The following is a 12,100-nucleotide window of genomic DNA, read 5'->3' on the forward strand; positions in this document are numbered from 1 at the left end:
TCTGGTGGCCTAGTCTGCGTGCTGATGTAACTGCCTTCGTAGCTGCCTGTTCCGTGTGTGCTCAGAGTAAGACTCCACGGCACCTTCCAGTGGGCCTCCTACAACCCATACCCAATGGAGAGAGGCCCTGGACCCACCTGTCTATGGATTTCTTTTCAATTTTCTTTATTAAAGGTTTTGCAAATTATACAAAATGGCATGAACAATCAGTCAGCAAACATATTTTCTGTTAAATGACACAAAAGTGTTGTACAGAACACGAAGAAAAAAAAAAAAAAAATAAGAAAAGGGGGGGGTAACATGTGAGTATTAGTACGCTCTGTAGACATAAGGACACTAATGTAGACCTATCCTTAAAGGGTCTAGAATAACATATCATATAAGTTCCATATATCATTAGTGTTTATCAAAAAAAAAAAAAAAAATAGAAAAGATAAAGAAGATAAATTTGCCCCGTAAGCGGAGTACTCTTAACTTCTTGGTAATATTAAATCAAGTTGTAGTACCTTTAGTACATCTCAGTATCAGGGCCCTTGGGGTCAAAGGAGGTTAGGCCTTTAAAATTAGTTTGTCTTGTTCCTCCCTCGGGGCCAAGGAAAGAGAGGCTCCATAACTCTCCACTTGTATCCATAAGTAGAGTTTTTTAAACATAAAAAGAGAAGAAAGGGAGGGGAGAAGAGAAGTGATATAAAGTAAGGTTAAGAAGAAGGAGGAGGATGGAAAGGAGAGAAAGAGAAAAAAGATAAAGGTCCAGAATCCAAAGAAGAAGCCGTTTCCCTCGGCCTGAGTCCCCCACCATACAGTTCTAGAGACTATGGGGCTTGGAGGTATTTGATCCAGGGGGACCACACCCTGTCAAATCTGGCCTGTCTGTCTTTAAGGATACTGGCCAATTTTTCGTTGACCATGATCCAAGATATTTTATTCTTTACCAGTGCAAGGTTGACCACTGGAGTTTTCCATGCTCATGCTATTGTGATTTTAGCTGCTGAAAAAATAAAGAAGATGAGAGTTCGGAGATGTCTAGGGGTCCCGTCCGGCAAGTCTGCAAATAGCGCCGTCTTGGGATTTTTAGGTAGATTTTGTCCTGTAATACAAATAAAAGAAATTAATCAGCGCGAAGTGGTATATAACTAGAACAGCAGCTGGACACTAGGGCCAATAATCAAATCCCTCAACAAACATCAACAAACAGACAGTGCAGCGCTAAATGAATGGAAAAAGGAAAATAAAATTGAGGTAGAACACAATACAATCCACCACGGTGTATAGATAAAACAGTCCATATAATCAGGTCCAAACAGATCTTCAAGGTCTGTGTGTTTGCAAATGGTGATTCCAGGAGCCCACCACCACGGAAACAAATGGCCTCTCACCTGGTGTTGTAGACCCTTTAATTATAGAGGGTCAGAAGCGCTTTTGGCATATAATATGCAAATAATGTGCGGCTAAGCAAATCTTCATCAAGGACCCAATACAGGACACTCCTTATGGTGGGTTGTCCTCAATTCAGATACACCCCACCCAGCGGATCCAGTGTTCTCTAGCTGAGATCCACTTCTCTGTTGCCACTGCTCAGGTCCCTCTCTGCCATTTTCTTCTGTGACATCATTCACAGAAGATGATGTCACAGAAGAAAATGGCAGAGAGGGACCTGAGCAGTGGCAGCAGAGAAGTGGATCTCAGCTAGAGAACACTGGATCCGCTGGGTGGGGTGTATCTGAATTGAGGACAACCCATCATCAGGAGTGTCCTGTATTGGGTCCTTGATGAAGATTTGCTTAGCCGCACATTATTTGCATATTATATGCCAAAAGCGCTTCTGATCCTCTATAATTAAAGGGTCTACAACACCAGGTGAGAGGCCATTTGTTTCCGTGGTGGTGGGCTCCTGGAATCACCATTTGCAAACACACAGACCTTGAAGATCTGTTTGGACCTGATTATATGGACTGTTTTATCTATACACCGTGGTGGATTGTATTGTGTTCTACCTCAATTTTATTTTCCTTTTTCCATTCATTTAGCGCTGCACTGTCTGTTTGTAGATTTTGTCCTGTCACTGAGTAGGCCAAGGTGAATACTCTGATCCAGAAGCGCTGGATCTTGGGACAGGACCAAACATGTAACCTGGTACCCTCCCGCCCGCATCCTCTAAAGCAAAGGGGTGAAGTTCCGGGGTACATCCTCGCCAGCCTCGTCGGGACAAGGTACCACCTGGACAACACCTTGTAGTTTCCCTCCACCAGGGAAGTATTAAGTATTCCCTTATGCACCATGGTCGACCATTTCCCCCATATCTCCTCCTCTATAGTCTCACCTAGATCAGATTCCCATGCTATTTGGTATGAAAGTTTGGTCTGTTGGGTATTGAAGAGGGCATAGAGCTCAGAGATCCCTCCCCGTGACTCAGTTCTGCGTAAGCATTTATTTTCAAACAAGGTCCTAGTAGTTATGTCTATCAGATCAGTAGCTAGGGATTTGATGAAGTGAGTGATTTGATGTAGACTGAAAGATTCCGTCTGTGGCATCTGTAATGTCTCTCGAAAATAAGCCTGTTGCCTGATCCCTTTGTGATCTATGAAGTGTGCTATCCTATAAAGGCCTTTGTTAACCCACCACGTAAATTGCTGGGGATTTTGTCCTGGAGGGAAGTGTGGGTTATTGAGTATAGGGGCTACAGGAGAATGAGGAGATTTCAATGGGTGTATTTTGTTCACCGTGTCCCACAGACGCAGGGAGTGGGATAAGGAAGGGCACAATATAGCCTGACGTTCTCTTGTCGGGAGCCACAGCAGGAGGTCTATTGGTAGTGAGGGACTGCTTTGTGCTTCCAACCGAACCCAGTCTGGTTGGTATGTTGTAGAAAAAATTTGGTAAAGTTGTACCAGTTGGGCCGCCCTATAATATTTCACGAAGTGGGGAACTCCCAGTCCTCCCTTCCCTTTGGAAATATAGAGAGAGTGGAGTGAGCTACTCTGCATCCCCTACCACTCCAAATGTATTTATATATTAGCGTCTGAAGTTTTTTAAGGAATGCAAATGGTATCGGGATCGGTAATGATCGGAAATAGTAAAGGATTCGGGGGAGTACCGTCATCTTTATGGCTGCTATTCTACCCATCCAGGAAAGATCATGTGACTGCCAGTTCTTTAGTTCTTGTTCAGTGGACTTAAAAAGTGGGGTATAATTAACCTGAAACAATGTAGAGACATCCTTAGTAAGTTTAATTCCCAGATAAGGGAGTGCCTGTGTGCACCATTTAAAGGGAAACGACTGTTGTATTGCATCACGTACCGGTCCAGGAAGGTTTATGTCCAACGCTTCAGATTTAGATTGGTTAACCCGTAGACCAGAGACAGTTTTAAATCTAGAGAGTGTAGCAAATAAATTAGGTAGAGTTGTAATCGGATCTGTTACAAATATTAACAAGTCGTCGGCGAAAAAAGCACATTTATGTGTTCTACCGCCGCTAGGTACCCCATGAATGTTGGGGTTGGCACGGATTGCCGCTGCCAGTGATTTGATCGCCAGAACAAAAAGGAGAGGCGAGAGAGGGCATCCCTGCCTGGTTCCTTTCTTTATCTGTATAAGATCAGACTTGTGTCCATATGCAAGAATGTTGGTCGAAGGATTAGAGTATAATGTGCCAATAAGGCTCATGAATTTAGGTCCGCAGTTCCCCTGTCTCAATGTATGGAAGAGGAAGGGCCAGGAAATGGAGTCAAAGGCCTTGTGAAGGTCCAATGACAAAAGCATTCCTCGCCTAGCACCCATCCCATCCCAATTAGAGCGTAAAATAGAAATCAGATCAGTGGCCCGTCGGATCTGGTCAGCAGCTTGCCCCCCCGTGACAAATCCCTCTTGGTCTATATGGATATATTGCGCCAGAAATGTATTAAATCGGTTTGCATAGATTTTTGTGAGTAGCTTCAGGTCGCTATTGATCAGTGATATCGGGCAATAGTTTGCCACTTCACTATGATCCTTGTCTGGCTTGGGGATCAGACTGATGTGAGCTCTATTAGAATCTGTATCAAGTTGCTCCCCGTCACGAAGGGCATTAAAGAATTTTAGTAGATGAGGTGCCAATAGTGGAGCAAATTTCTTATAATAAGAGGCTGAGAAGCCATCCGGCCCCAGAGTCCTGGACGCATTAGCCTGTTTTATTGCAGCCAATATTTCTGTTACGGTGATGTCTCCTTCCAAGACCTCACGATGAGAATCTGAGAAAGATGGTAGGGCCACGTTTTTAAAAAAGTCATCCAGGGCTCCGGGAGGGGGGCCTCCTGTGTAGAGTATAAAGAAGTATAGTAGGAGTGGAACAATTTTGTGATGATTTGCGGGTTCTGTGTCAAGTTTCCTTTAGGCTGAGTTTTGGGGGTACCGTCCGACGGGTCCTAGGCGTTAGTCTGCGAGCCAGCATAGTACCAGGTTTATCCTTCAACGTATAGAAGGAAGCCTGGGTCCATCTAAGGCTTTTTTCCACTTTAGTTGTCAAGCAAAGGTTTAATTCCAACCTTAATGGAATCTATTTTGTCTCTCAAGTCTAGGTCAGGGCACTGTTTGTGCTGGGACAATAGATCATTTAATTCCCGTTCTTTTTCCTGTATTGAGATAGAGTGTTTCTTAATTCGGGACGCTATTTGTATGAGATATCCTCTAATTGTGGCCTTGTGAGCAGCCCAGTTGGTCACAGGGGAAGTATCTTCCGAATCGTTCAATGAAAAATATTCCTTAAGGTGCTGCTCCACATCAAAACAGACGGAAGGGTTGCTCAGAAGAGAATCATTTATTCTCCAGGGAGCTGGACCTCTAGTGTCTCGTAGAGAGTCACACGTGGTCCAAAGCAAGGAGTGATCTGACCAAGTCACTTCCCCTATTTTAATGGCCCGAAAAAGAGGAACACTTGTGGAGTTTGTGAAAAAGTGGTCTATTCTGGAGTAGGTATTGTGGACATGGGAAAAGAATGTGTAATCTTTCCTGGATGGGATTAACTCTCTCCAGACGTCGATCAAGTTGTGATAATATAACATTTTGGCTAATTTAGATCCAACTTTAGGGAAGTGTCGTGGAGCCGATGAGGGCCTCCTGGTTTTGTCGAATATAGAGTCTAGGGCCACATTGGAGTCTCCTCCAAAGAGAACAACTCCTCCTAGGTCAGGGGACACGGTGTGCAGTAGTTTACGAAAAAAAGGTAGTTGGCCCTGTCTATGGATTTCATTGTGGACTTACCCAACTCCCAAGGCAACACAGTTATCCTTATGGTGGTTGACCGGTTCTCAAAGACGTGTCATCGTATTCCACTTAAGAAGTTGCCCACTTCTAAGGAACTGGCTTCTGTTTTTGCTCGGGAGATCTTTCGCTTACATGGGCTACCCAAGGTGATTGTCTCGGACAGGGGTAGTCAGTTTGTGTCCCGGTTCTGGCGAGCCTTTTGTGCACAGCTGGGAATTCAGCTTACTTTCTCCTCTGCTTAATACCCGCAGTCTAATGGGGCTGCAGAACGAGCCAATCAGTCCTTGGCACAATTCCTACGTTGCTATATTTCTTACCATCACAACAACTGGTCAGACCTATTACCATGGGCAGAGTTTGCTCACAACAGTGCCTTGAATTCTGGTTCCCGATTGTCTCCGTTTATGACGAATTATGGTTTCCAACCTTCCATGTTGCCCGACTTGTTTGTTCCGCAGAGTATTCCTGCGCTAGAGGAGCATCTCTGTGGTCTTCGTTCCACTTGGGCACAAGTCCAGGAGGCTTTGCGTCATGCTAATGATAGGTACAGACTCCATGCTGACCGCAGACACATACCTGTGCCTTCCTACCAGGTTGGGGACAGGGTCTGGCTGTCATCTCGCAACATCCGACTTCATGTTCCCTCACTGAAGTTTGTCCCTTGGTTTATTGGGCCTTTCTGTATCCTTCGCAGGATTAACCCAGTGGCTTACGCGTTGGACCTTCCTCCTAGTAAGTGCATCTCAAATGTGTTTCATGTCTCCTTATTGAAACCATTGGTCTGCAACTGCTTTACCACCTCAGTGCCACGTCCTCACCCTATACAGGTTGAGAACAATGAGGAGTATGAGGTACAATGCATTGTTGACTCCCGTAGGTTCCGCGGGCGCATACAGTACTTTGTGCATTGGAAGGGGTACGGTCTGGAGGAACGCTCCTGGGTCTCATCCTCGGACATACATGCTCCTGCCCTCCTCCGTGATTTCCATAGACATTTTCCCCTCAAGCCCGGTGGTCCTCCGAGGGGGAGGGGTCATTGAGGAGGGGGGTACTGTCAGGGTTAGCTCAGCCCTTCCTTCTCTGAGCTGGCTGCTCAGCTGTCGGATAATTGCCAGCTCTCATCTCTCTCCACAGTTAACCAGCTGTTGTGGATCTGCTCGTCAGTCCCCCCCTACTTAAAGATCTCCAGCTCACTTCATTCCTGCCTTCACCTTGGTCACATCACAAGAAACCATCTCCTGCGTTCCTATGTAAAGACTGGCTTTGCTGACATCCCTTCTGGCGCCTTATCCTGCTTGCTGTTCCTCTACTTGGATCCCTGACTTCTGGCCTGGCTGATTACCCGATCTGGTTACTGAACTCTGGCTTGGCTGATTACCCGATCTGGTTACTGAACTCTGGCTTGGCTGACTACCCGATCCGGTTACTGGACTCTGGATATGCTTACTCTATTTACCTTTTTTATTTTTATTAATAAACAAGTGTGATTTTACTGTACTTCTGTCTCAGTCTGGTTCATGGTTTCTGACAATCCTAAAACAAGACCCCTACCTTAACACCACTCTCTGTGATAAACCTAAGGTTACTTATAGGAGGGCCCCTACATAAAAAAACAAAATAGCGCCCAGCAAACTCAACTGTCCCAAAGAAGACAATCCATTATGCCTATTTCCCCTTAAAGGGATGTATAGATACCATATGTTCTTATGCAAGACTTGCAACTTTGTGAGACATGGGCAAAAAAGCTTTAAGCACAAAAACAAGATATACAATTTAGACAATTTTTACAACTGCTCTACTGATTATGTTGTCTATTGTCCCACATCCCTGCAAGCTTTTATATGTTGGCCGTACCATCCGTCCACTGAGACAACGCTTTGGTAAACACTGTCGCTTTGTGGAGGAATGTTGTGACCAACATAGTGTACCATGACACTTTTTGGAACATCGTAACAAGTCCACAACAGATTTGCAGGTGTGGGTTATTGAAGCCATACCCAAAAACTTATCCGAAGCTGAGTGTTTCTCGTAATTATGTGAACGTGAAATGTTCTGGATATATACCCCTGATACCCTCGTGCCAAACAAGGAATTAGAAGTTAGTACCATAATATAGTTATATCATCGGTAATACTTTTTTAGTCAGTTCATAGTCCTTTATTTTTCAGTTGTCCATTCATACATATAACAGTTATATAATATTATCTATAAATCACATTTAGATGATTTTTTTCTTTAACCGTTTGCCGACCGGCTCATATATATATACATACACGTCAGCAGAAGGGCACATACAGGCATATTAACATACCTGAACGTTGCCCTTAAAGAAGCGGCTTGCTGGCGCGCTCATGCCGCCGGCGGCACGCGCCCGCCGCGACCTCCGTGAGTGTGATCACGGGTCCCGCAGACTCAATGTCTGCAGGGATACCGATGATCGTCTCACGGAGAGGAAGAAATGCTGATGTAAATAAACAAGCATTTCCCCGTTCTGCCTAGTGACAGGACACTGATCACAGCTCCCTGTAATCGGGAGCGGTGATCAGTGTCGTGTCACACGTAGCCCATCCCCCCACAGTTAGGCTCACTCCCTAGGACACACTTAACCCCTACGGTGCCCCCTAGTGGTTAACCCCTTCACTGCCAGTCACATTTACACAGTAATTAATGCATTTTTAATCGCACTGATCGCTGTATAAATGTGAATGGTCCCAAAATAGCTCCAGTGTCTGATCTGTCCGCCATAATGTCGTATTCATGATAAAAATCGCTGATCGCCGCCATTACTAGTAAAAAAAAAAAAATTAATAAAGATGCCAAAAACCAATCAATAGACGCTTATTGCGATTTTTTTTAACCAAAAATATTATAGTATAATAGTATGTAAGAAAACGTACCGGCCTAAACTGAGGAAAAAAATTGTTTTTTTATATATTTTTGGGGGATATTTATTATAGCAAAAAGTAAAAAATAACGGCGTTTTTCCAATATTGTCGCTATTTTTTTGTTTATAGCGCAAAAAATAAAAAAAACGCAGAGGTGATCAAATACCACCAAAAGAAAGCTCTATTTGTGGGGAAAAAAGGACGTCAATTTTGTTTGGGAGCTACGTCACACGATCGCGCAATTGTCAGTTAAAGCGACGCAGTGCCGAATAGCAAAAAGTGCTCTGGTCTTTTGCCAACCAAATGGTCAGGGGCTGAAGTGGTTAAGATAGTTTTTCTGCATCTTTTTCAGCTATTCAACAAATTTCTGTGTCATATTTGGTCGTCTAAATATTTTTACATTAATATATACTCACTGCCTGGCTTACATGTGACCTTGTCCAATTGTATGGTCACCTTCCCATTATCAGTACTATCTTTTAACATTTTTAAATATCCTGTAACATTCCAATTTACCCCCTTTTGTATATCGATAAATTATTTCATAACACCTTTCCCTTCTTTCCCTCCCTCATAATAATGATATACACATTTCTAGTCCCCTTTTTTATTTCATTTTATTATCCACAACCCCCTTTTCCCCGACCCCTACCCACCCTCCCTCACTCCTCTCTCCTCTCCTCTAGACCAGGGGTCCTCAAACTTTTTAAACAGGGGGCCGGTTCACTATCCCTCAGACTGTTGGAGGGCCGGACTATAGTTTAAAAAAAAAAAAACTATGAACAAATACCTATGCACACTGCACATATTGTATTTTGAAGTGAAAAAACAAAACGGGAACAAATGCAATATTTAAAATGAAGAAAAAGTAAAGTTAAATCAACACTTACCAGTATTCGATTCAATGGGAACTATGGGCCTGCTTTTGGCTAATGAGATGGTCAATGTCCGGTTCCATATTTGTCACTGCTAGTCGTAACAAGTGATGCAAGTGTGCATCAGTTAGTCTAGATCTGGTTGGAGATTTCAGGTGTTTCATTCTGGAAAAAGTCTGTTCACAGACATAAGTGCTGCCAAAGATGGTTGCCATTTTGAGCGCATGGTTCCTGAGAATAGGATATGTCTCAGAGGGGAGAGATGCATAAAAATTAGGAAGGCTGCTTGTCTTGAATGCGTCTTTCAGAGAGTCACAAGTCTGCAGTTCAGCCAGTTCCATTTGGTAAATTGTATCCACATTTTCAATGTCAATAGAAAATGGGTTACGAAAAAGTTGTATGTCCTGTTCATGGAGATGAAGATCTTTAAATCTACATTGGAACTCCTTTTGCAACTTTTCCAGTGAATCCACACATGTTTTGTTTGGGAATGCAACCAATGGTTTTTCCGCTAACAAGTTTTGAGTTGTGGGGAGATGGCAGAAGTTTTCCTCCTTCACTTGTTTGATGAGGAGGCCTAATTTTACTTCAAATGCTTTCACATGTGATTGCATATCACAGATGAGCTTCCCCTTTCCTTGAAGTTGCACATTGAAACTATTGAGTAGCTCTGTTACATCTGTCAGAAAGGCAAGGTGCCATTTCCATTCTGCATCATTGAGCTCTGGTACTTCTTTGTTTTTTGAAAGCAGAAAAGCTGTAATCTGTGGAAGTAAGTCATAGAAACGTTTCAAAACTCTCCCTCGACTCAGCCAACGGACTTCTGTGTGGTACAGAAGATCTTCATAGGCAACATTTAGCTCAGACAGAAATTCCTGAAATTGTCTGTGGTTTAGTGCATGAGCTCTAATGAAGTTAACACAAGATACCACAATTTTCCCACTTCAATGATTTACTACACAGCGCTTGTTGGTGGATGAGGCAATGTATGGCTATTGGATGAGAATGGTTATGTTTGTCCATCTCTTGGTTAATGCGAGCAATTACTCCTTTCTTAGACCCCACCATGCTAGGAGCACCATCAGTTGTCACACTTGCTAGTTTAGCCCAGTCCAGCTCCAAACCATTCACAGTTTGGCAAACCTTCTCATAGATGTCTTCTCCTGTAGTTGTTCCTTTCATGGTTTGCAGTGCAGCAAGCTCTTCTGTGACTTCGAAATAGTCATTTGTCCCACGAATAAAAATTAGAAGTTGTGCAGAATCACAAACATCATTGCTTTCGTCGAGTGCCAAGGAAAAATAGGAAAGTTTTTTTGCAGAGTTTTGCAAATGCTGATGCAAATTGTCTCCCATTTCTTCAATCCTTCGTGTAATTGTAGGTCCTGAAAGACTCACTGTACTAAATAAATCGGTCTTCTCTGGACACATCTCTTTGGCAACAGAAAGAAGACATTCTTTTACAAATTCTCCCTCCACGAATGGTCTGCCAGTGCACGCTATTAGCTTGGCAACTTGAAAACTTGCTCGCAGTGATGAAATATTTAGCTGCTTCTGCTTCACAAAAGTATTTTGCTGAGTTGTCAATGTATTTTTCAGTTTTAATATTTTATCTTTTCTCACTTCTCCGACCAAACAATCATATTTATCTTTATGATGAGTTTGATAGTGTCGACGCAAATTGTATTCTTTGAACACAGCCACTACATTCTGGCATATGAGACACACAGCTCTTTCCTTGTACCGCATGAAAAAGTAATCATAAGTCCACTGTTCTTTGAATATCCTACACTCCGAGTCAATTTTTCTTTTTCTTGACATCATTCTTTCCTAGGGATTCCAAATTGCTATTAGTAAAATACATATATATATATATATATATATATATATATATATATATATATATAGCGCTACAAAAACAATATACCAGCAATAACTTTGCCCACACAGAGACAATCAATGCAGTCTGATCAGTGTCCATCAATGCTCACCAACGCAGCCCAATCAGTGCCCGCTAGCACAGCCCAATCAGTGCCCGCCAGCACAGCCAAATCAGTGCCCGCCTCACCATCAGTGCAAGCCCCCCCTCACCATCATTGAAAGCCCCCCCTCTCAGCCTTACTGTGCCAAACAATGTCTCACCAGTCAGTGTGTGTGCACATTGGGCATCTCCTGCTGCTGTGTCACGGCTCACATTGAAAAATTCAGGTGCGCTGTGATAAAAGTCCCACCCTCCTCCTACCTAGACCAGCTTGTGGCCCATTCTATCTCAACACTCCAAATCAGTCCATCATATCTAAGGCACCCCACAGTGGACCACCCTAACCACAGCACCCCAAAGAACCCCACACCAGCGGGATGCACAGGGGGAGGCAGTGGGGTGAGGGGGGGGCTGCAGAGTGGTCAGAAGGACAGTGAGATGGACAGGGGGACAGAGGGACGGACAGGGGGACAGAGGGACGGACAGGGGGACAGAGGGACGGACAGGGGGACAGAGGGATGGACAGTGGGGTGGACAGGGGTGACAGTGGGGTGGACAGGGGTGACAGTGGGGTGGACAGGGGTGACAGTGGGGTGGACAGGGGTGACAGTGGGGTGGACAGGGGTGACAGTGGGGTGGACAGGGGTGACAGTGGGGTGACAGTGGGGTGGACAGGGGTGACAGAGGGGTGGACAGGGGTGACAGAGGGGTGGACAGGGGGACAGTGGGATGGACAGGGGGACAGAGGGGTGGACAGGGGGACAGAGGGGTGGACAGGGTGACAGTGGGGTGGACAGGGGGACAGTGGGATGGACAGGGTGACAGTGGGATGGACAAGGGGACAGAGGGATGGACAGAGGGGTGGACAGTGGGATGGACAGGGTGACAGTGGGATGGACAGGGGGACAGTGGGATGGACAGGGGGACAGTGGGATGGACAGGGGGACAGTGGGATGGACAAGGGGACAGAGGGATGGACAAGGGGACAGAGGGATGGACAGGGGGACAGAGGGATGGACAGGGGGACAGAGGGATGGACAAGGGGACAGAGGGATGGACAAGGGGACAGAGGGATGGACAAGGGGACAGAAGGATGGACAGAGGGGTGGACAGGGGGACAGTG

General features: G+C 44.7%; 1 protein-coding gene across 1 annotated transcript; it reads right to left on the reverse strand.

Annotated features, from left to right (window-relative positions):
* Positions 1–9,025: 9,025 nt before the first annotated feature.
* LOC141133976 (general transcription factor II-I repeat domain-containing protein 2-like) lies at positions 9,026–10,817 on the reverse strand. Its single transcript, XM_073623575.1, has 2 exons — positions 9,929–10,817; positions 9,026–9,840 (listed from the first exon to the last, which is right to left on the reverse strand). The coding sequence occupies exons 1-2, from the start codon at positions 10,815–10,817 to the stop codon at positions 9,026–9,028; spliced, it is 1,704 nt and encodes a 567-aa protein (XP_073479676.1).
* Between the last annotated feature and the right edge of the window lie 1,283 nt (positions 10,818–12,100).

Source organism: Aquarana catesbeiana, linkage group LG03 (assembly GCF_042186555.1).
Source record: "Aquarana catesbeiana isolate 2022-GZ linkage group LG03, ASM4218655v1, whole genome shotgun sequence".
Taxonomy (NCBI): domain Eukaryota; kingdom Metazoa; phylum Chordata; class Amphibia; order Anura; family Ranidae; genus Aquarana; species Aquarana catesbeiana.

Bases quoted from the DNA above. Each gene is read 5' to 3' on its own strand.
- LOC141133976 (XM_073623575.1), bottom strand. From the start codon at position 10,817: ATGTCAAGAAAAAGAAAAATTGACTCGGAGTGTAGGATATTCAAAGAA. The intron at 9,841-9,928 runs GTATCTTGTGTT...TTGCCTATGAAG, and splicing joins ATTGAAGTGGGAAAATTGTG to ATCTTCTGTACCACACAGAA.